The sequence below is a fragment of the Kwoniella bestiolae genome, chromosome 1, assembly GCF_000512585.2.
Source record: "Kwoniella bestiolae CBS 10118 chromosome 1, complete sequence".
NCBI classification, from domain to species: domain Eukaryota; kingdom Fungi; phylum Basidiomycota; class Tremellomycetes; order Tremellales; family Cryptococcaceae; genus Kwoniella; species Kwoniella bestiolae.
The window spans coordinates 4,771,730-4,795,251 of NC_089241.1; the positions used below are offsets into that span (position 1 = coordinate 4,771,730).

Consider the following 23,522-nt stretch of genomic DNA (forward strand, 5'->3'; position numbering starts at 1 on the left):
AGGATGATGATGATGATGACACTGCACTGTGCTGTATTACTCAGTAGTATTACCCTGAATGATAGCACTATGAGATGATACCACCGAGAGTGTGGCACATGGCGTACAACCGCAATGACGTAGCATCCACAAAGTAAACATATACTGAAACGATGCTATGCATAGAGAGTAGTTGTAGGTAGATAGGACATGATAGCAGCACTAGTATATACTGTACACAACTTAGAACCCTCCAAAGTTGAACCCAGAACTGTACGCCATGGGTTTGACATCGGGATGAGGGACAGCGTCGAATTGGTGATATGACAATGTACCATTCGATTGCATCCGTATGTATGCGGCCTAAGTAGTGAGATAGTAAATGTGAGCACGGGAAATGGCCATCACCACATCTATGTAATAAGAAGAGAACGCCTACACACCTTGTTACCGGTCGAATCACAATAGTTGGGACAACTGAACACGGTTATACACAAACCATCATGTTCGATAGCATACCCATCCGCTCTCACTTCATGTGAACGGATAACAGCCGTGATCTCGTTCAATTCACACCATCGCTTGGTCACATCCGGACCGAATCCTAGTCCTACACCTCTCTTCGATGGTCCACGGCCATTGGGCTCTTGTGGGTCGGTCCATAGCATCTGAGGGAAAGAACACCTTAATCAGCCATGGTCTGCTATACGATAAGAAAGTGGTACATAATGACAATCCTATTATGAATATCTCATGAAAGACCCAACTCACCTCGCACATTATACCCTCTTGACCAGGTTGTCTACCGAACCTATCTATCTTTCTAACTTCATCTAACGTCACACCGTCTTTACTGACTGGTGGACCACCATGACAAACGAAGAATCTCCTTTTACCTTCTGATAAGATGGCAGGTTGAGATCCCTCGGATTTAGGTGATGCAGGAGGTTGGGTCGCAGAAACGAGAACGGCGAGGGGTACTATGAGTTGATTGATCTCAGCTCTGGCTAGTTTCTTTCGGATAGCGAAACTCACAAGAGGTAAAGACATCCGCAAACAGCTTGAAGGTCATCTCTCCTAATTTGGCTTTACATTCACCTTCGAAACCGTATACCTTGTTCATATCTATACATCGACCCGAAAGATCAGCTTTGGACACGTACTCAAAAGCGATTGTATGTCCAGCTCACCATTTGTCTCATGATTGCCTCGATTTATGAACACATATTCTGGGTACAACCACTTGTAGGCGAACACTGTGAGGGCAACTTCGACCGACCAAGATCCTCGATCAACCAGATCACCTAGAGATTGCGTGTCAGCTGTAGCTTTCCGGATTGCGTAAAGAAGAAGCTGACTCACCATTGAAGATCATATAATGCGATTCGCTGGGATGAGTGGTCATGGAAAGTAGATTATGCACATCGAAGAATTGACCGTGGGCTGTCGAACGGCATCAGCTCTATTGAGTATACCTGCAAGATGGAAGGCGATTGGACTTACTATCTCCAATGATATCACAAGTCACCCCCTCGGGTACATTGATCTCCACCAACGTGCTCTCCTTCTCTATCACACCCTTACATCCCAATATGATCTCCCAAGCGATCCTCTTGGGTACTTTTCCACCATTCTTGAAAGACTCGATCATCCCTTGAACGAATTCTTTTGTAGGTTTATATCGTCCATTTGGATCTTGCGGTATAATGGGTAAGGGGAAATCAGGTTTGGCAGTGTTGACATCCAGAGCACATGCTCCGGAAGAAATGAGGGATAAACATTTGGAAGAGGCAGTCTCTGTCTCGCCGACTGATATTGCCTATGTACATTCAACTATCAGCGACCCGTTCCCTGTCCCAATTGAGATCACACGACCACGATGATGTCCAAGGAGATATCCTCAACCTTGAATGGCCAGATCGAAAGAAGCAGATTACTCACCTTTTCAAACTCAATCTTCCTGATCAGCTTGACCGTCAGCTGCAGTTGCTCCCTTGCAGCTTTGTTATTTGGATCAGTTGATATGGCTTTCTTGAAGTCTGGCACGGCGTCTGTAGGTCTGAGAATGGCGAGGTACGATTGACCACGTCGGAAATACGCTTTGGAGTAATTGTGGTTGATCTCGATCGCCTTGGCTAGTAGTGAGGAGAGGAGAATATCAGTAAACAGTTCTCGATGGTTTCACAAGCACATGAAAAGGAGTGATAGGATCGACAATGATCATTGACAGAGAACAGAGAGTGAGTGGAGAAAGACAGAAACGAAGCTACCCCTAGCTCAGCAAAGGAGAAGGGGATAGTGAGGGACATTGATGAAAGAAGGCTAACTCACTCGCATCAGCAATAGCAGCACCATGTTCCTCCATCTTTGCTTTACTCATTGCCCTGTTATTCCAAAAGGTACTATCCTTGGGGTTGAGCGCTATTGCTTTGGTGTAGAGATCGATCGATTTGTTGAAGTCCTTGGCTATATAATGAAGTACGAAGAGTCAGCACAAGCACACGAACAGGTCACGGCAATGCTTTCATTGTTCAGATGCAGATATTGTTCTAGTGAGAAGGGTTTATGGCACTCACCTCCAAAAGCTTTATTGGCTTCAGCCTTGAACTCCAAAGCTTTCTGCTTGTCTTCCTCTGTGACGATCTTGTCATCGTCTACCTCTGGTTCCAACTCCCCATCGGAGGACACTACATGGCACGATCGGTTCAGCTAAGAACATGTTTTGTCAGAGGATGGTTTTACTCACATGACAAACCAGCCAGTGAAGTAGCTGATAGTACAGGCGAAGGAAAGGGAGTTATATCATCGTTCAACGAGGAAGCGGAGGAAGATGACGAAGCGACGCTTGACTCTACACCCGTTATAATCTCTGACAGGTTGTTATGCAGCTCTGCATGCTCCTTCGGGTTCGACATCTTGGGTGATGAGAGGGTACTATGTGAATGCGAAAGTGTTGAAGAGTGAAGAAGAAGGAGGTCGAGTAAGAGAAAGGAAAAGAAAGGAAAGAGCGATAGAGATGAAGGATGGGTTTCAACTTTTTTCAACGACGATCATAACCGGATCGGAATATCAGTTACAGTGGGATCCATAGTACTGTAACAATCACTTTGTATTACACATTCTCATCCATCTTCCACCTTTGCTCGTATGCATAACGGTAATTAGCTGAGCACCAGAGTATGCATATACCCCAGCACAAGTGATCAGCTCGATGAGCAGTGTACAAAGGGGAGAAAAGGGCTAAGTAAACAGTAAACAGGTCTTCTAGTTGGTGTAAGGTATCTCGAATTTGGGTTCACAGACAGTGTCGTCTTATGACATCGATTCATGTGTGACACCTACAAACGCTACAAGTGATATGCTATATATATGGTCGAAGTCATGGATAGGCATGTATGTACGTGGACTGACCAGCGAGCACTTCGCGAGGTGAACTGCAGTGACCACTTTATATACTAGCTAATCTAATGATCGTCTAATTCGTATCTGACTTCGTGGTATGGCTTCTCTCGAGGGACCCATTGGATACTCAAGGGTAGAACCCGAGGAGGACAATGAATATCCCACCCGACACATGCGAATGGGACATTGTAGTCCTTGTGGTATTTCCCACACTCGTCGCAGTGTCAAGAGATGTCACGGATGTGGGAGATTAGGGGAATAGAGTGGGTCGAGTCTGGAAATGATGATAAAAGGTGGTCAGCATGAACAGCAATTGAGATAATACCCAGTACCAGGAAGCAGATGACGATCAGGATCCGGTGTATCAATTCAAAGGTGAGGAGGGGAACAGGAAGACGCTGGCTTTGTTGGCTTGTTGGAGGTGTGGGATGTGGGATGTGGAGTGATTCGATAGCTCTGGACAGTTCGGGAAACAAGAGATACACTAGAACACCATTTACGCACCATGACAGATCTCGCATTCTCCCTCAGACATATATCCAATAGCCCTCAGAACATCATCCACCAGTTCCCTATCAAATCCCTCTCTCAACGGTAAATCTTGTGGTAATCCAACTCTAACAGCATTCTTGATCAGATCTGATACCTCATCATGACCTACACCAGACTCATCGTCATCATCTCTAAACATTTTCGTGAGGATATGGCCCTCGACATTGATGAAATTCCATCTTGTGTTTGCGATTATCTCTGAGGCGTTGGTTATACCTGATGGGAATAGGTTTTTGATCAATTTACCAATCTGCCATGCTCTGTAAGACCACTGAATGCCTGGGAGGTAGACCGATCTAACACCTGGTGGATGTACGATAGGTCGGGACTCTGAGCCAGTGATGTGGGATGCGAAGTGATAATTGTTGGTCACATTGGGCAAGGAAGGTAACACCTGATGAACGATATTGTGCACGTTGAACTCTTTCAGACTATCCTTCCATAAACCGTCCTGCTGAAGTTTGTGGATACGTGAGATGAATTGGTATTGACCTGATACAGTGAGATCACGATGCTGCTCCCAATGTTCGGACAAGACGATTGGGAATGAGATACACAGCTTCATGGGTTGACAGGTTGATACCAGACTTTCTAAGAACAGGGGATTCCGAGGTCGGTCGTATGTAGGTGGAGACCATGAGCGTATCTCATCGATTGCGGTGGGTCGTATCTGGACAGAGGAGAGGTTGGGGAATACCAAAGATGACAGAGAGTTGATGCAGTTGGTGAAGCACTCGGAGACGTGATCAGACGGTAAGGAATGGATGATCAGATGTCGAACGTGTCGAAACGATGACAGGCGTCGGATGGTAGATTTTGAAGGGGTGAACAGAGCTTCATCTTGCTGTGAGTCCGAGTATTCCTCTTCAGACTCAACATGAGTGATGAGAGTAAGGGAGAGGAGGTAATCCGACTTGACCTTCTTGACGTGGAGTGTGTTGTAGAGTATTGGTGTGACAGCGAGATATACCTCTTTCGAGCATCTGTGTATGCTGGCTACAGTTCCTAGGTAGTCATCACTGACGAGATGAGAGGAGATACGTCGGATGATATCGACTGGCAAGGGATCATGGGATATACGAGATGGAAAGCTGAATATCTTCTGACGATGTTGATGCTGAATCGACAGAGAAGTGAGATCAGAAATGACTGGTATAGCTATAGGCATCTCGTCTAGGTCTGTATGTAGCGATGTCAAAGAAGGCAGAGAGGGACTGTGGTGATCCCCAACACCTCCTCCCCATGCTGACATGCTCTACATATATAGGGTGGTTTCCTGGTTTCCTGCACTAGTATACGGAAGAGTATCCAAGATCAAAATACGTGAAAGAAGGTGAATGCGAGTTGAGACGATCGGCCGATGAGGAGGATGTTAACGTACACCGGCCGACTATATGAGCTTTATTTTATCAGATTAGATCCATCTCGTCTCATCCTATGAACACATGCATACCTGAGAGGCCATCTAAGCGAGGTCGAGAGGGGGCATCTGTAAGGTGAAAAGACGTGATCGCATACATGGAAGACTCCCAAAATCATCGGAAATCTGCGGACAACAGAGCAACCCTACAGTACCATAGAGTAGAATCAAACGATGCAGCCAAACTCATCGGGGTGCCCTTCCCGAAAGCATCCTGGTATCATATTTAGTATATCACCACACAAGAGACAGACTACTTTCAAGATGATGGGTCGCGTGCTGATAAAGTCAACAAGTAATAGTTTACAGCGATTACTCCATGTAAGCCAATCACATGGTTCAGCTCGACGGGATGACGACCTGGAGGTACAACACCCCTTCCCTTCCCTTCAGCACGTCGTACCAATCAGTGCACATAGCCGTCGTACCCGTCACAGATCTCATATTGTACTCATCTCTCTCTCACACTGCATTGGTCGTATACATACGATGAAACGCTCAATTCGCCAAAAGAGCATGTAATACTTCTAGGCTGTGTGCTGTGTATTCCAACGAAGCCGACAGGCCATCTGACCCATATGTTTCCCAGATAAAAGTGACATCCAATTCTTTTCGTACATATACTGAACGGGAAAGATGGATCTCTCTCATCATGACGACCCCTTCACCATCAGTTGATTCTCATTCGCACCAACATCAAACCATCCTCAGTCAATGTTTGAAACCACTCAACTACCAATCTTCCCCTCTGAGATCCTCCTCCTGATCCTCCAGCAACTCCAGGCGTTCGGATCAATGAGATCGCTATCCACCTTCCGACAAGTCTCCAAATCGTCTTATTCACTCGCTACACCATTGCTGACCTCCTCATACGAGATATCAGCATCGCTTCTGGTCACTCTGCAGCATCACCAACTCACCAATGGCCCAGACCATGACAAACGGGATTTGTTCGAGGTATCAAGATCTGGGTATATCGATAGAAAGTTACACGATCTATCTTTCGCTCGTCGACTGACCATCAGCAGGTATCCTATTCAGGACCCGCTGGATCCCCACCTCATACCCAAATTCTTGACGACAGAAGAAGTCGAAGGATCGGAGCTGAATCTGTCACCCATAAAACACGACAAACAGGCATTTCTGCCTCGGCTAGCAGAGCTTACCTTAACGTCATTCATCTTACAAGACATTATCTCACAGCTATCTACTTGCGGCGGAGCCTCAGAGTCGCATCACACGACAATGATCTTACCTCTGCTCACCGATCTTGGTCTTTCACAACGCAGAATTCGTAAAATCACGTTCGAGTACCCCTCAGCGATACTGGATCAAGCGGACATGGATCTTTCGTCGGATCTGGCTAGGTCAATTCGATATATCACCACTCTTTTCCCTTCAGTGGAGCAATTATCCATGGTAAATGTGCATCTCCAACCTATCCTCCTCCCTCCGCCAAGGAACGGCCTGAAAAAAGTGATAGTGACTTTTAGCAGACATTCAAAATGTCCCGATATGGGAGGGATCGTATATTGTCAGAGAAAACAGCAGGTGTTAGACGCTTTACTTGGACTAGAAAATGAGTTTGAACATGTTTGTGACGGAGTTATGGGAATGGGAGAGACCACATACGAATTCAGGAATACAATTGGATCTATACCTCAGTGGGAAGGCGGTTCGGATATAGAAGTACAGCGGAAAGGAATGATAGATGAGTTGTATCCTAGAACAGCGGCACATCACAACCAAGTTACTAGCATGTTCAATCTGGTCGAGGGAGAGGTTAGCGATCAAATGTAGGATTTTAGCCTGATCAGTGATTAGGTCAGCCTCTTGAGGCTCGAGGGCAGTGTCCAATATGTTGTGTTGTATGGGACAATCACTCGAAGTGAGTAAGTGTAGGGAATAACAACCAAATCGAGAAATGACATTCCGTTGAAACGTATAATCAGACTTCAAACAAATAACAATAAAACCTAGCAACAACCGAGATAACATTCAAGCTAATATTCCACACATCTCTCTTCTACTCCCGTATCAGCTACATTGACAAACACCTAGACTTCTCCCCACCCACTTCCTGGTCTCAAAGACAACCACTGCCGTATACAAAAAAGCAACTAACCGTAAAGATAGCTATACCGTGTCGGCCTAAACCCTGTTGACGGAAAAGTTGACGTCTTCGTCTTTTTCGCCCACTGGCTTTTGCTGGTTCTGATGGTCTTCCAACTCCCTCTCGTGTTCTTCCTTGTCGAGTACATCCGCAGGGATCTCATTGGGAGTAGAGTTGACCAAGAGGATCATCGGACCCATCGCAGCGGCCATCAAACCGAAGGTGACGCAGAAGCCAATCAATGGAGAAGTTTTGATCTGGGTGTTCATACCGTATGAGATGGCTTGACCAACTGCCTCAAGACATCTGAAGGCAGCACCATTTCGAACATTCGCTTGAGCGTCGGTGGCGAAGGAAGACAAGAGCCAGTACATGTATGATTGTGAGAGGGGTCCGGTAGTCTGAACGAAGAAGTAGGGTAAGAAGGCGGACGGGTAGAGCTTGTCAACCCAATCGATCTTGCCTGGGCTGTGTTTGTTGAACTTGGTCTGCATGATGATAGTCCAGATATAGACACCCGTGTTGAGGATGAGCACAGTGAAAAGACCGAGTTGCGCTCGTCGTCGTTGGCTCAGACTCTTCATATCGAGGATGAAACCGAGACCAAAACAACCGATACTGAGAGGTGGTTGGAGTGGTCAGAACAAGCAATCTAACATGTTATTGTTCGATTGACTCACATGCAGAAGAATGGTGAGATGAGAGACGAGAGAGCTCGAGCTCTGGTGCTGAAGTATGTACCAAGGTAAGTCGACCATGTACCACTGAAAGCATCAAAGTCAGCTCGAGCAATATGCGAAATGGTATTGTGAACAGAGCTCACCTGTAGAAGAACGACCATACAGCCCAAAGTGCGGAGAGCAGGATAAGCTTGGAAGTCATCGTGACCTTGATGAGTTTGAATTCGGCTTTGGTGGAAAGCTTCTCGGCGACTCTGACTTTTGTGCCATCAGATCTGACGACGTTATGCAAAGGACTGATGAGCCATGCGAAAGGGAAGCTGAATGAGAAGACGAACTTCAGTATGAGTTCGCATCACCACGAATTTTCCTCGAGGATAGATACTCACGCAAGACTTTCGATGATCAAGAACGCGATATAAGTGTCGGGAGTGACACCGCCTTTGGCACCAGCTTGATGATTCTTGGACAAGTTAATAGCACCACCGATCAATTGACCAAGGTTTCGGGCAACGATCCAAAGAGCGAGATATTTTCCTCTGGCACCGCTGGGAGCAATGGACATGATGGTACCGGATTCAGCGACATACCAACAACCACTTCCTGTACCGGTGATGAAAGCGCCGAAGATCAAGAACTATACGGGAACGGAAAGATCAGCTCGATTGCTTTCGAGTCACTATGTAGAGTTTATTGACTTACCCATTGAATACCGAATTTACTGTTGCAGTAATACGAAGCACCTCGGATAGGGAAGGACATCGCACCGAGAACCAAAGCCCATTTGGTACCGAGTCGATTCACGATGGGACCGCCGAACAGACAAGTGATAGCTAAACAAGCGTAGTTGATGGAGGTACTGCAACGACACGAGGGGCATCAGCGTGATTGAGATGAATGATACCCAATTCTGTTAACTCACGCGATATTCGAAGTTTGAGGGGTGGCCAGACCACCACCACCTAGACCGGCGATAGCATCCGCCATAGCGGGCCCGCAGAACGCTTGGATACTCATGAGAAACATTTGTGTCAGACTGTGTTGGTGAATCCTCTTCCACAGCGGCACTTCGTTCTGATAGGCGACCATATCGAACTCATCGGCATTGTGAGAGGGATTCCCCACTTCCTTCACTCGTAGGTTATCATCGTTACCACCGGCCCTTGTGTTGGGAGGTGCAGCGTCGAATTCGGCCATTGCGTATGGTGTGATCTGTTGGCAGGGTGTTTGTATGAATAGAAAAGAGAGGGAAAACGACAAAGAATTGTCGATCTTATCCGGTTTATATATCTGTTATTTTTTGCTTTTCATGTAACCTTTTATCTCACTCATACTTCTTTATCTTTCTACCGGACCCATTCTTCTGCCGCTATCTCTGAGCCATATGTCATTGGAGTCCCCGTGACTTGGACTGAGGGGTAAACCCAGAGGAGACCTGCCTTTTCTCGTAAACAACTGTCCGCCAGGTCGGATCCAAGATCCTCTCCCAGCCAAATCATCGAAATGGACTCCGTGTTGTCGGTGAGTTTAATTGGGAATTCTCTATCGCCATTGGCTTTCCGGTCCGAAGTCGTGCTCACCAGACGCCATTTGTTTTGGTTTTCGGTTAATAGTTTTTCCTCGGGTTTAACAGGCACTCATGAGGCCAATGGGATTTGTTTACGATACTCGTATGTATCGCCACTGGCAGCATCGCGTACATCGCGTACTGAATGCATCTACTGATACGCTTTCTCTCAACAGATCTTCGAGAAGAGTGCTCGAAAGAGTCTCATGGGTCTCTTGGGATGAATAGCGGTCACGTTAGGTGATTGAGGTCAAGGCTTTTTTTTCGTTCGGGGATTTCTGCAGAGTAGCCAACCTGGCGTAGAGTACAGATTACCGAGATGTTATTTTGCGGAAGATGCCATGAGTCGACATCCTCAAGCCAATTCTACAAACGTACTATGCATACCCACACACTCCAGACGTTCGTTACCTCGGTACACCCAACGATGTGTGAGGTGCATCGCACCATTGATGGACTTGATCTTTAGAAATTCCCTGGGCCGATCTCCTAAAAAGATACGTAACGGAATGAATCGCATGACATGTCCTCACCGATATCACGGATTCGAGGGATGTTATGGCGAGATCAACTGGAAATAGATTCCCGACTCGGTGGTGATTGTTATCTTCTATATATAAGTAACAACATTATGATAAGTTATCTCTGCGTTCTTCTGTACCATTTATCATCACCGATAAGAGAGCCAGACTAGCTGTTGTCAACATGTCCCCATCCACCTCGAAGAAAGATACCAAGGTGGTAGTCGTAGGAGGGGCAGGTACGATCGGATCATCTACAGCTCTTCATTTGCTTCGAAATGGCTATACACCTTCCAACATCACTGTACTTGATACCTACGAGATCCCCTCAGCTCAATCGGCAGGAAATGACTTGAACAAGATCATGGGTATCCGCCTGAGGAACCCCGCTGATATACAACTCAGTATGGAGGCTAGAGATATGTGGTTGAACGATGAGGTCTTCAAGCCTTACTTCCACAACACGGGAAGGGTGAGTGTAGGCTTGAGCTCCTGGCAGAACGCAGCTGATCATCGGATCATAGCTCGACTGTGGACATACACCTGAAGAGATTGAAGGGTTGAAGAAAGCGTACGAAACCTCCATCAATGCAGGTGTCGGATTGGAGAAGACCGCGGAGTGGTTGGACAGTGAAGATGAGATATTGAAGAAGATGCCCTTGTTAGATCGAGAGCAGATCAAGGTGAGTGCCTTCAGCTGAGTGCCGATACAATGGAAGCTAATGTTTCGGGCAGGGATGGAAAGCTGTATGGTCATCGGATGGAGGGTGGTTGGCAGCTGCTAAAGCGATCAACAGTATAGCAGAGGTCTTGAAGAAGGAAGGTGTCAAGTTTGGTTTCGGGGGGTGAGTGACTTGCCATGAGCGTTCTGTACACCGCTTGATGAAGATGTATACTGACCTTGGCACGACAGTGCTGGTTCATTTAAAGCTCCTCTGTTCGCTGCAGACGGTACCACCTGCAATGGTGTGGAGACAGTTGACGGAACGAAATACTACGCAGATAAAGTTGTTCTGGCAGCTGGAGCTTGGAGTCCTACGTTGGTCGATTTGGAGGAACAATGCATATCGAAGGTGAGTTCTCAGCCTGGACAAAGCACTTCCCCCTGTGACTTCTCTCCAGTGCCCCGTATACCTTCGCCAACCGCTTACAATTCAAATGTTTAGGCTTGGGTTTACGCTCATATGCAATTGACTCCCGAAGAAGCAGCGGAGTTCAAGGACACCCCTGTAGTGTATAACGGTGATCTTGGGTTCTTCTTTGAACCCAATGAGTAAGTCGTGTTTCCTAATTCTATCTTATTCGTTCCTTCGTTGTCAAGCCTGACACATCCTCCCTCCAGATACGGTATCATCAAAGTGTGCGACGAATTCCCTGGCTTCACTCGATTTAAACAACACCAGCCGTATGGAGCATCGGCGCCCAAGAAAGTTTCTGTCCCTCGATCTCATGCCAAACATCCCACCGATACCATCCCGTTAGAATCAGAAGCTAGTATAGGTAGAGCCGTGGATGCGTTCTTGCCTAGGTTCAAGGATAAGAAGAGGTTCAACCAGGCGCTGTGTTGGTGTACGGATACTGCAGATGCAAACTTGTTGATCTGCGAGCATCCCAAATGGAAGAACTTTATCCTTGCTACGGGTGATTCTGGGTGAGTAAGCTATTCTTGACTACATCCTACCCGTTCCCCTTAACTTCGCTGCCATTGTAATCCTCTTGCTTATGTTGATTTGTTCAATAACACAGCCACTCATTCAAACTCCTCCCCAACATTGGTAAACATGTCGTTGAGCTGATAGAAGGCACATTATCAGAAGAGCTCAAGGAGTCGTGGAAGTGGAGACCTGGTTCAGGAGACGCCTTGAAATCTAGGCGAGCTGCTGCCGCCAGAGATCTCGCTGACCTACCAGGGTGGAACCATGATGGCGAGACCGACTCCATCGCCGCTTCCATAGATCAGTTAAAACTGTCAGAAGAGGAAACCGCAAGGACTGGTGGCGGGCCAGCTGTAGAGATATAGAATCTCACAGTGGTTCGTCTAGAGGCACCGCATAGACACTTAGATGAAAACGCATTATGGAATCAAACCAACATCTATAATTGATGCACTATGAGATATCACACAACATGCACACCTCTTCACAGCTCAACACATGACGGCCGTCAATAGTCAATGAGTTCTGTCTGGTGTGCGTATCCCTTGATCGATAGGACCAGACATGTCATTGTGAAGGATAAGGATACATTTCACATACGCGAATCCTTGTCCATTGCCAACTTGAAAGGTCTTTTCCTCGGCTTGTATCCGTGTCTATTGAACATCTATATATCTAGGACGTCTAATGGTCTGATCTAGAATTTAAAGACCTCATCGGCGGCATAGCCCAATTCCTTGAATGCACCTTGCAATTCACCTTGTCTCGGACCATCTTTAGGTCCAGCGAGGGATTTAACTTGGGGTGGAGGACCGCATACAAAGGCTCTGACCTTCTCGTTGGAATCAGGTGATCGTGGGAAGACCTTGGAGATCATGGAAGGGGTGACGAAGCCGCTTTCACCTGTACGAGCGAACGCGGTCAGCTATGGGTTGGCAGGAGGATTTGTAGGAGATGACATGGGGATTTGAAGTGAAGATGAGGCGCATGAGCGGAAGGCGAGAGTTTGGTAAAAGATGGCCATGGCGATCATGCGGTACGGTGAGACTCACCCTTCCATCCCCATGGTGCTTTGTCCAGAACATACTTCACCTCGAGTCTATCAGGGTGTTGCTTGGCAAGTGCGTCCCATTCTTTTCGGAGCACTTTTCAAATTGGATCAGTCGAGTACCGAATAAACACAGCTGTTGCTATTCATCACTCACAGATATCCTTCTCGGTTACGTTTGAGAAAACCAAAGTCCACTTGGTCTTGTCATCAGGAATGTTCAAAGAGTGGGTGATGAGTTGGTACATGGGGGTTATACCACTTCCACCGGCAATGGCTAATCCTCGATCGAAGGTGTTTGGCTCATATTTGAACTTGAGGATGGGACCCTTGAAAAGAAGTTGTTGACCGGGTTGGAGGGATGAGATGAAGGGGGTGAGTTTACCGTCCTGAGAGAAGACATAGTGTGAGCGAGACGGTCTTTACATACCAGTGCATTGTATATTGAAGGTCTACGATACCCGGTGTTGTGCAAGAAGATCATGACGAGGATAATCATTTCGAGGAAAGAAACGAGAATCGACGGGCGGACGAGAAAAGAAGGATCTTTGTGACTCACCTTGTACTCCTTGATCATCAAGTCAATAGAACCTTTCTGCTCGTTGGAAGAGACGGGAGTGTAAGGTCTACATCGATGGACGTCATTCACCATACTATGTCGCCGGTGAGGAGATGCAACGGGTAACTCACCTAATGACTGGCTTACCCTTGTCATCCTTGATCTCACCTTCACCCTGAGGAGATCTTACCAGCAAAGCACTGGCGACCTCAGCACCAGAGACTTTATCCTGACCATCTTCGCCGAAAGAGAACGAGTAGATAGAGGTGTTGTGGTTGTATGGGGCGACCTTGGTGAGGGTGAAAGGTGTCCACGAGTCTCTGTAGATAACAAGATCAGAATCAACCTTAAGTTAGAATGCTCGAATACAGTGATAGAGACAAGGACGAGGGCGTGCAAGAAACGGCAGCTCTGGCACTCACTTGATCAAAGCAGCATACGATCCAGTACCTTGGTTGGCAGCATCAGCTTCAGATTGAACACCCTTGATCTTCTGCTCGGCCTTGGCTTCGAGCTCATGAGCTTTAGCGGAGATCTCAGCTTTGGCGGCTACAGAACGATGAGAGCCTAGATGAGCATGTGTGACCATATCATTCAGAAGGAATTGGACTCACCAGGGTTATATTGCAGATAGGCATAAGCACCGAGACCCGTCTACAACGATTCGACTAATCAGTTAATAGTAATGTAGCAGGACAAAAAGTCTACCTACAACACCGGCAAGGGAGAAGATTAGACCATAGTCTATCACACTGTCAGCATACATCAAGTGGTCAATAGATAGGATCATCACTCACTTGGACCAGCACCCCCAGCACCAGCAGCTGAGGCGTAACCTCTTGATTGACGAGCTACGTTGGCCTGTAAGAGATGGTATGAGTCAGTGGTGATCGTGGGAGTAGACATGGTACAGACTGACTGAGAGAGCAGGTCGAGCGAGTCGAGCAGAGGAGAGGAATCTAGCAGCGGAAGCCATCCTGTATGTATGTAGGGTATGTATGTAGGATACAGAACAAATAGAAGAAGAGAGTGGAAGATATCTAAGAGGATATGAAAATGCACGATACGATACGATCTGGACATTTCTGATTTCGTCATCTGTTATATTCATTCAGCTATGATATACCCGTATAGCATATATATAGCATGACGTGGGATTGTTATTCTTATTGTGGTTGTGGTTCATATCATATATCATCGTTCATACTATCGTCCAAAGAGCTCTTGTACTTCGCTTCGTCCTCCAGGCTGGGGCACAAAGGCAAAGAAAGGTGGCCAGCCAGAAGGACTGATCTGATCGTCGAAGACGGGACTCGAGTATCCATCATCCTACCAGCATTGTCACATTAGCACATTATCACATCACATTCGACAGTATAAGATCATGAACGAGGCTATAAGCCAGGCAAAGAACGCGACATTGCTCTGCCGTATCTTGCTGAACCGCCTATCAAGCTGTCTTGTATTCATGCTGCGACGAAGACTCCTGCTATAAGACATGGCAGCCTGGTAGATCAATCCGACTTGCTGCTCATTAGGTGACAATAAACATGATGTTAACACATACTGAATGTTTGACCCCGTGGGGTGTATGTTGTTCACTTGCACCAGTCTCTCAGGACTGCATGTCGTCGATGCCTTGTAACCCGTTTGGCAGCTATTCAACCTATCCACCATACCGTACAGTTCGTTACGAGGCAAGAAATCCTCTGTGACTCCCTCTGTCGTGCGTGACGCAATACGACAAAAGTATCCGAACCTCCGAGACGTCTCTATTCAATTTTTTTCCGGCATCTGACACGGCTCATGTCCCCACTGGGAACGAGTCAAATCCCGCTTTTATAGAAAGATTTTCAGCATTTATCAGATCGACGGGCGTAGATTAGAGTTTCAGATCCGAATTCTGTAGATAAGACCATTCATCGATCACGTCCATACGTGCGTCAACTGGGCAGGGCTCTGTCACAAGGCTCTATCACAAGGCCCAGTCACCAGGCCCAGTCATCAGGCCCAGTCAGCTGCTTCATTGCCTCGTATCTGTCCTTTTACTAGGATCTTGGAGAAACAAGGGCCATTGAGCCGAAACCATTGGTGTAGAGGCAAAAGTTATATAAACCACCACTTGTCCTTACAGCCAGGTCTCGGCTTCATGGCTCACCTTTCTGGTCTCTCACTTGTCATATCACTGCAACATAATGGCCAGCGACTCTATACACGAAGTTCCTTTCGAAACAGACGTCAAGGATGACACAGTTCCCGAGATCCAAGAAGTCGACCAAGAAGACAGGGAAGTGGCCGATCCTGGGCTCAAAAGGTCCCTCAAATCCCGTCACATGCAGATGCTTGCCATAGGTCGGTGTTAAATCAACATCTGACGTCGTGAAATGCTGATCTGGATACAGGCGGTGTCATCGGTCCTGGATATTTCGTCGGGAGTCAGTATCGATTTCCGCAATCTTGAAGGGTAAGAACAATAAGCTGAACTTGTCGATCAGTCGGCAGCGGCTTCACCAATGGTGGTCCTGCTGGTTTGCTTTTAGGCTTCGGCATCGTTGGTATCTTGCTTTGGGTCGTGATGCAATCGTTAGGAGAAATGGCAGCTTTTTTGGCAGTATCCGGTATGATGAAACTCATACAAAGGACGCGGATGATTTGCTCATGCCGCCTTATCAGGTTCTTTCACCAACTACACATCCAGATTCCTCGATCCAGCATTGGGGTTCAGTTTAGGTTGGAATTATGATTTCCTTTGGTTTGGTATCCTTGCTGCGGAATACAATAATTTAGGTTTAGGTACGTCTCAACATGATTGACCCAGCTGACTTCCTTAGTGATGACCTATTGGAAATCCGCACTACCGAACTACGGGTTTATTCTCATCTTTTGGTGTGTCTTTCTGGTAAGGTGAAGTCGCCTTGGTTTAGATGCATCTTGTACTGATGATGGCTGCAGGGTTTCAGTTACCTGGGAGTGTTGGCTTTTGGTGAAGCCGAGTTCTTTCCTTACTGCAACCAAATTGATTTTCATCTTCGCTTTCTTCGTCTGTTCGATCCTGATTACATCCGGTGCTATCGGAAATCAGGGGAAAGTGGGCTTCAAGTACTACAATGATCCCGGCGCTTTTGCCGATGGTGTAACTGGAGTGTTCAAGGTCTTCGTATTCGCCGCCTTGGTGAGTGTTCTTCCATTCAATGTTTCAGTTGTGGTGAGCTAACACATATATTTACCCAAGCAATATTCTGGCACAGAAATGATCGGGTTGACCGCGGGAGAATCAGCCAATCCTGCTCGAGATGTTCCAAAGGCTGTCCGATTCGTCTTCTGGCGTGTTCTTGTCGTTTTCCTCGGGGGGATCTTTTTCCTCTCTCTTTGTGTACCATGGAACGATCCAGGACTCCTCAGTGGTACCAGTAAGACTGCAAGATCTCCTTTCGTGATATCATTTGTCAACGCCGGATTGCCAAGAGGTGGCGATGCAGTCAACGCAATTATTGTAAGTCTACCACCCATCTTTGCATCCATATGGGCTGTGCTAGCCGGTGAAGACCCGGATTGATAATCAATATCGATACCTTCAGATTGTCACCATTCTTTCAGCTCTGAACGGGGCGCTTTATGTCTCATCACGTTGTGTCTCGGCTCTCGCCCATGAACAAAAAGCACCCAAATTCTTGGGACACATTAACAAGCGAGGTGTCCCCACTTACGCGCTAGTCTTCTGCAATCTGTTTGGCTTTATCTCTTTGCTCAATCTCAGCTCAAGCGCTGGGCATGTCTACAGCTGGCTCGTGAATATCACTGGTGTCGCTACTTTCATTACTTGGGGAGGGTACGTCATGTCTGTCTCTCGAGTAGAAGTGCATATCTGACTCAATCTTCAGTATCTGTTGGGCTCATATCAGATTCCGAAAAGCCATGGCCCTGCAAGGTCTTTCTCTCGATGAGCTCCCATTCAAGGTACGCCCTGTCTATATCTCGTGTCATCTCGATAGACTGATGCCAATCAACAGGCTGCTTTCTACCCCTACGGTGCTTACATCGGGCTGTTTGGGAACCTTTTCTTCATCTTCTTCCAAGGCTGGACGGCTTTCCGTACGTACATGTGCTATCCTGTGTCAGAGCGTATTAGTGACAATCAGTCTCAGTGTCTCCCTTCAGCGTAGAAGATTTCTTCATGAATTATATCATGATTCCAGTGGTAAGTGCAAGACAAATCCTGTATAAGGTCCAGCGCGAGTGCTGATTCCTTTTCCTCTAGTTCGCAATCATGTACCTTGCTTATAAACTCTGGAACAAGACCAAATGGGTCGATTTGTCATCCGCTGATCTCGGTAAGCATCAGTCCCTATCCAGGCTGTGAACAACTATCTGATTGAACTATTATATGCTGCAGTGACTGGCCGTAGGGAGATTGATCCTGAAATGAGACTCAGAGACATGAAAAAACAAAGCATTGGCAAGAGAATTGCCACTGTAATCACCGGGTAGGAAGATTCCGCCCTTGTTGTGGTCATTATGGTCTATGACTTGGTGATCTGGGAGCGAATATAATAATGCGGTATTTGTCGGCGGCGGAACAGACAGTGTCGGTGTGCTCAGTATGTGTGCACGCTGCTTTGTAAGGTGAAATGTTTCAAGGAATGCATGTGATCGCGAAAATGACAAAGCCTCTTCCGTCATATGATCATGTGATTGATATGAAAAGCGGTCTCCGTTGGTCCATTCCCAACATGCCTCTGTCTTCGAGCCTCTCCTGAATCTAACGAGTCAATGAGTTTGATTGATCACCCCCAAGTCTCATGCTTCTGCAACGGTAGGTGCTTTAGCCGAGTCCGTTCAGCGCCGCCTGTGGTGTCCCTGATGTCGGTATCGAAGCGCTGTGGAATTTCGCGTGGATTATGTTCTTCTTTGCGAGCTCTTTCAACATCGCTCAACCGTGCGTTGAGAACGATATAAAAAACATATCTCGATTGCCTGTCATGTGAAGGATCAGCCTAGCCCGCTAGTCATTCCAATTCTGGTTGCCGACAGCCTTAGCGGCACTGCTAGATCCTAGACAGCTACTACAGGTAGCATCAGCAGCAGCTCCGGCAGTAAGAGTGTTGCTTCGCCCAGCTGTGTGATCTCGGTAGACCGTTCGCTCTGAACTGCGATCTACTTTCCTGCGCACACAACTTCCATAGCTGTTTTCGATTGTGAACAGGTTCAATGGCGATGAGTGCTGATATGGTTGTCCGTAGTCGGCTCGTGATATTCCTTGAACCAATCTTGCAGAATCACGTCCCCGAAGAGACGAGCCGAGTGTTGTCTGCGAGCTTATCAAAGCATGACATATTCAGGGAGCGCATATAAGAGTTGGTTGACGCCACCTTTTTTCGATCGTTGTTCTTCCGCGTCTCCCGGCCGAGCAGCATTCACTCTGATTACGTCGTTCTCGTGATGGCAGGTTGACAAAGCTCGTTTGGAAAGGTTAGACCAGGGTTGAGCGATTCCCGTATGCCTATGCGCGGCATTGTCATTCCATAAATAGCAATCTCATTAGTTGTTTATTGACGCTGCTCACTATCCCTATCGTTATTACTCGTTATCACTCCTCCGCTCATGCATTTGTTGACACTGCTGCACCGCATCATGGTGCGAAGATGTCATGGACCGGTAGAAGTTTGCGGACGTCAGAAGGCATCGTCCATACTATATAAGGAGTAAGAGAATCTGCAAATTCTCTTCCCCTTCCCTCACTATCAATTGAAAACACTCATAATGTACCAGCTCACCGCGGCCCTCACCACATTATTATTGGTAGCCGCGAATGGCGTACAAGGCCATCGTGGATGTGCTGGTCACGAAGTAATGAGGAGGAACCTTGGGGGACCTGTAATCACCAGCGCCGACGAGTTGAGGTCGCTGCAATTGGGAACGTTGAAAAGGCGTCAGGTAACGGACGAGGCCAGTGCAGCGCAGAGCATAGGTGAGTCGCTTGCAGCAAAGGACCTTGCTGACCATCCAGATCCTGCTACCGAATGTACTGCCTATTCCTACCAGCCAATAGTGGACGTCAAGTCTTCTTTCCCCACCATATGGGAGACCGCTACTCTAGTCAACGGGGATTCAGAAGCTTCCTCGCTTTTTGCTACGATCAACGCAACTGTCAATTCCAAACTGCCGAATGTCAAACCGAAAGGTGAGTTGACGGCTTGCTGAAACCGACACTGACGCTCATCAGGTACATCGACTGGCGACTTCTCAAACGTTGGGTACAACGCTTCGGACCCCGACTGCTGGTGGACCTGGCGAGGGTGCACCAATCCTGATTCATCTCTAGGTGTGGATGCGGATCACACTACTGTCCCAGAGCCGGACACTTGGGGATTGGGTTTCGATGATGGGCCCAACTGTAGTCATAACGCTTTTTATGATCATCTCCAAAGCAATGGGCAAAAGGCGACAATGTGAGTGCCCTCGAGCGTCGAACGTTTGCTGATCATGCAGGTTCTACATCGGAAGTAACGTCATGGACTGGCCACTCCAGGCTCAGCGAGGTCTGACAGATGGACATCATATCTGTATCCATACCTGGTCTCATCAGTAAGCGAGTGCTATCGTGAGCCTCGCTGATCACACAGATATATGACCTCTTTCTCCAATGAACAGGCGTTTGCGGAGCTATACTACACTCGTAAAGCCATCAAGGCAGTTCTTGGTGTAACCCCTACATGCTGGCGTCCTCCTTATGGTGATGTGGACAATCGGATCAGACTCATCGCTCAGGGCCTGAACTTGACCAATTACGTATGGTCAGACGACTCGGTGAGTCGAGTCCGATGCCATCTAGAAGTCATCGCTAATCGCACGCTTTAGGAGGATTGGAGGGCCGGTGCTGCTGGGAGTAATGTCACCGAAGCAGATGTTGCAGCGAACTACCAATCAGTAGTCAGCAAAGCAGCCAATGGCACGTACAAAGCCAGCGGGCCTATGGTATTGACTCACGAATTAAGTGAGTGACCTGGTGTGAGATTGAGAAGGGACATTGCTGAAATGTGAACAGCCAACTTCACCATGTCCGAATTCATGTCTCAATACGACAATATCAAAGGAGCTTTCAAGTACATCGTGCCCCTTGCAAGTGCTTTCAACATCACTCAGCCATACGTCGAGAACAACGTGTCGTATCCCGATTTTCTCGCATACACAAACCAGACGTCCACCGCCAGCTCCAGCTCGTCTGCCTCAGGCAACAATCCCAGCGGTACCGCAAATCCCTCGACGTCTTCTACCAGTAACGCCAGCAGCAGCTCCAACAGCACGAGTTCTGCTATTCCCGGCGTCGTGATCAACATATTTGCATCCATGAGTCTTGCGGGGCTTGTTGGTTGCGCGCTGTTGCTCTAGGTATCATCGCTGTGGGAGATCTGTGGAGAACATGCTTGGTAGCTTTTCCATGAATGATGCTCTCTCATATACGACGTGAAACGACCATCGTCCCTCGGCGTGGCTTCTGAGTCCATCGTCGAATTCGCTAGCGGATCGCCTGATAATGGAGATGAATTGACAGTCACCCATTGAGATACGTAGCTGCGAGAAGCGATGGATATCAGGTGATTCATTGCGTCACAGCAGCTAGCGCAACATTTTACTCCGAAGTCGTTCGGCAGATATATCGGACCAGCCAATGATCGTGTGGGGAGATTGCAAGTCCAGATCCTAGGTGAACCCCTTCCTTCAAATCTTGCTCGATGTAGTAAGGCTGAGGAGTCACTTAGCCTTCCCGCGATTGAGCGGGGCCTGATCTTATCAGCCGCGGATTCCCGCTTCTTGCCGCACTGGATCAATGATGCTTCATAACGTAGTACTATATATAACCCTCAGCGAGAATCAACCTAGGCTCCTGGTTCATCATCGAGGTAGCATTTGACAATGAAACTCTTCGCCTCTGTGAACCTGCTCGCCGCTTTGGCCCTCGTGCAAGCAGCGCCCTCGATAATAGTTTCGCGCAACAATGACGGTACAACGTTGACCCCGATCAGAATCCTTCAAGGCGGATGTGAGTAGAAGCCACTTCCCATCAATGCTGACAATCTACCAGACAATTCCAGCTACGCTGTGCTTGAATTCAACCCTTTCGTGGAGCCCAACACACTTAAGGTTGCTGCTCGGTACAACACTTCGGATGGCAACCTCAAGGCATGGTTGAGTCGTCACCCTATAAACTCGAGTGAGCGGCGTGACTGAGTGCAAGTTGAATACTGTCGCTCACTAAGATCACTAGACATCGTCCTTGGGTGTAACGACAACGCTGTGCCAAATGCCCCGGGCTATCTTACATCGTACTCGCTGGACTCGAAGACAGGTGAAATGAAGTACATCGACTCGGTCGATACTGGAGGTTACCCTGTCCCAGACTATAGTGTAGCGGCTGCGCATTGTGCGTTCTTCCCGGACGGAAAGACTGCAGGAGTAGCAAACTGTGAGTCTACCTTATGATTCCTGAGCTGAGATCTGCAGACTTCGGGCAAAGCGCTTCCACCTTCTCGTTCGATCCTCAGACTGGAAAATTCGACCCGCAGACCAACGTGGGGCTTCTGGACTTTCCTGGCTACACTCCAGTAGAGGGGCAACTTGGAGTTGCTGGCAACGACAATACATCCCAAGGTGAGTCTGAAGTACTTCAGCCTGTATTGATCGAGATCGAATCATAGCAACGTCACACCCTCACATGATTGCTACGCATCCGTTCTTGCCTGTGTTCTACTTGCCCGATCTAGGGGAGGATATAATTCATGTCTACAAGATCGGCACCAACGATAGTCTTTCAAATTTGACGTCGTATCAGCAACCCTATGGCTCTGGTCCGCGTCATTTGGCCATAACATCGAGCGGACAGTACATGTACGTTCTGCACGAGCTTGCAGTCAATATCAGACCGTACCGAGTGGACCAATCGACCGGGGAGTTGACCCAGATCCAAGACGAGTGAGTTGTGATGTTGAATTGCAATAGCTGACTCTCAACAGTCAACCTATCTATCCGAGTAATGTAACCTTCTCGACCAACATCAGTGCGGCAGAAGTGCACGTTAGTAATGATGGACGATTCCTCTATGCTTCCAACCGAAACTTGACTGCAGCTGCGCTCATTGAATCTGGTGACGTGAGTTACCTTTATTAAGTCTACGGGTTAGACTCACGTTGATGATTTGCTCAGGCCTCTGATACGATTGCTGTATGGTCCATCGGTACCAATGGTACGATAACTCGTATCCAGTCGGCCATGGCATATGGCGCCCGACAGATTCGAGCCATGGAGCTGTCGCCAGCTGGAATGACCGCGTCGGCAGGTGGGCAAGATTACATCGTCGCAGGAGGTCTAAGGACGGCCAACACTTTTATCTTTAAGAGAGACAGGCGTAATGGGACGCTGCAATTAGTAGCCCAGACCGAAGGAACGTACATGCCTTCGACTTATTTATGGCTTGGCTAGGGCATAACCGGAAGGCTTCAATGTGGAAATGAAAAGCGTCCGATCTGTAATAACGAGACACACGGGTTAATATAATAACGTCGACTGGGGTGGGAGGTTTAATAAACATATACAGATTGATTACATATGCATAACAATCATAGCAAGATGTGTGTGGTCGTCAGGTCGTAACATATACCGTATAGCCTTGGGGCGGTCGATTATAAATGTATCAATAAATTATATGGGACCTTACAAATGACTACCACTAACATCTGACATGGTTAGACAGTGGGATAGATTAGTGGTCCAGTCTGCAGTTGTGCTTCCTGTAAAAAACAGGCTTCCACAGAGCTATAAGTGCAACAATAGTCAAGGCAGCGAGTGAAACGTGCGTACATCTCTGCAAAGATAGGATAAATGCCTCAGTGGGACTTGGCATAGGCTGGACACTTCACTTTTTAACAAGTCATATAGCATCTCGATTAGGGTACTTTATGATGCATTTCTCCTGTGATTGCTTAGGGTGTTCATCGGGCGTCTTGGGTTTGGTATAATAGCTTATGCGAT

At 47.5% G+C, this 23,522-nt stretch overlaps 9 protein-coding genes across 9 annotated transcripts; 5 read left to right on the plus strand and 4 right to left on the minus strand.

Moving 5' to 3' along the window:
• Positions 1 to 222: 222 nt before the first annotated feature.
• On the minus strand, positions 223 to 2,894 carry I302_101805 (uncharacterized protein; the record flags this gene model as incomplete). The annotated part of the gene is made up of 11 exons (XM_019187186.1): positions 223 to 342; positions 423 to 647; positions 751 to 959; positions 1,015 to 1,104; positions 1,170 to 1,283; positions 1,342 to 1,422; positions 1,483 to 1,798; positions 1,921 to 2,114; positions 2,311 to 2,445; positions 2,556 to 2,666; positions 2,726 to 2,894. The coding sequence occupies 11 exons, from the start codon at positions 2,892 to 2,894 to the stop codon at positions 223 to 225; spliced, it is 1,764 nt and encodes a 587-aa protein (XP_019050064.1).
• A 983-nt stretch (positions 2,895 to 3,877) lies between these two features.
• Positions 3,878 to 5,101, minus strand: I302_101806 (uncharacterized protein; the record flags this gene model as incomplete). The annotated part of the gene is made up of 1 exon (XM_019187187.1): positions 3,878 to 5,101. One exon carries the CDS (start codon positions 5,099 to 5,101, stop codon positions 3,878 to 3,880), a length of 1,224 nt encoding a protein of 407 aa, XP_019050065.1.
• Positions 5,102 to 6,067: 966 nt separating this feature from the next.
• On the plus strand, positions 6,068 to 7,153 carry I302_101807 (uncharacterized protein; the record flags this gene model as incomplete). Its single annotated transcript, XM_019187188.1, has 1 exon — positions 6,068 to 7,153. One exon carries the CDS (start codon positions 6,068 to 6,070, stop codon positions 7,151 to 7,153), a length of 1,086 nt encoding a protein of 361 aa, XP_019050066.1.
• Positions 7,154 to 7,504: 351 nt separating this feature from the next.
• On the minus strand, positions 7,505 to 9,343 carry I302_101808 (uncharacterized protein; the record flags this gene model as incomplete). Its single annotated transcript, XM_019187189.1, has 6 exons — positions 7,505 to 8,084; positions 8,147 to 8,230; positions 8,290 to 8,466; positions 8,536 to 8,783; positions 8,849 to 9,005; positions 9,069 to 9,343. 6 exons carry the CDS (start codon positions 9,341 to 9,343, stop codon positions 7,505 to 7,507), a joined length of 1,521 nt encoding a protein of 506 aa, XP_019050067.1.
• A 1,075-nt stretch (positions 9,344 to 10,418) lies between these two features.
• I302_101809 (uncharacterized protein) lies at positions 10,419 to 12,254 on the plus strand (the record flags this gene model as incomplete). The annotated part of the gene is made up of 7 exons (XM_019187190.1): positions 10,419 to 10,706; positions 10,759 to 10,917; positions 10,970 to 11,079; positions 11,148 to 11,307; positions 11,401 to 11,507; positions 11,577 to 11,885; positions 11,981 to 12,254. 7 exons carry the CDS (start codon positions 10,419 to 10,421, stop codon positions 12,252 to 12,254), a joined length of 1,407 nt encoding a protein of 468 aa, XP_019050068.1.
• Positions 12,255 to 12,586: 332 nt separating this feature from the next.
• Positions 12,587 to 14,472, minus strand: I302_101810 (uncharacterized protein; the record flags this gene model as incomplete). Its single annotated transcript, XM_019187191.1, has 10 exons — positions 12,587 to 12,792; positions 12,942 to 13,034; positions 13,095 to 13,326; positions 13,497 to 13,563; positions 13,628 to 13,816; positions 13,919 to 14,045; positions 14,111 to 14,150; positions 14,209 to 14,240; positions 14,294 to 14,357; positions 14,416 to 14,472. The coding sequence occupies 10 exons, from the start codon at positions 14,470 to 14,472 to the stop codon at positions 12,587 to 12,589; spliced, it is 1,107 nt and encodes a 368-aa protein (XP_019050069.1).
• A 1,219-nt stretch (positions 14,473 to 15,691) lies between these two features.
• On the plus strand, positions 15,692 to 17,984 carry I302_101811 (uncharacterized protein; the record flags this gene model as incomplete). The annotated part of the gene is made up of 12 exons (XM_019187192.2): positions 15,692 to 15,848; positions 15,899 to 15,931; positions 15,992 to 16,114; positions 16,170 to 16,289; positions 16,457 to 16,668; positions 16,729 to 16,989; positions 17,075 to 17,325; positions 17,378 to 17,453; positions 17,507 to 17,588; positions 17,642 to 17,694; positions 17,755 to 17,827; positions 17,890 to 17,984. 12 exons carry the CDS (start codon positions 15,692 to 15,694, stop codon positions 17,982 to 17,984), a joined length of 1,536 nt encoding a protein of 511 aa, XP_019050070.2.
• A 1,272-nt stretch (positions 17,985 to 19,256) lies between these two features.
• On the plus strand, positions 19,257 to 20,885 carry I302_101812 (uncharacterized protein; the record flags this gene model as incomplete). Its single annotated transcript, XM_065869359.1, has 5 exons — positions 19,257 to 19,677; positions 19,720 to 19,945; positions 20,120 to 20,303; positions 20,355 to 20,490; positions 20,542 to 20,885. 5 exons carry the CDS (start codon positions 19,257 to 19,259, stop codon positions 20,883 to 20,885), a joined length of 1,311 nt encoding a protein of 436 aa, XP_065725431.1.
• Positions 20,886 to 21,410: 525 nt separating this feature from the next.
• I302_101813 (uncharacterized protein) lies at positions 21,411 to 22,973 on the plus strand (the record flags this gene model as incomplete). Its single annotated transcript, XM_065869360.1, has 7 exons — positions 21,411 to 21,537; positions 21,580 to 21,708; positions 21,763 to 21,918; positions 21,999 to 22,145; positions 22,193 to 22,466; positions 22,553 to 22,643; positions 22,698 to 22,973. 7 exons carry the CDS (start codon positions 21,411 to 21,413, stop codon positions 22,971 to 22,973), a joined length of 1,200 nt encoding a protein of 399 aa, XP_065725432.1.
• Between the last annotated feature and the right edge of the window lie 549 nt (positions 22,974 to 23,522).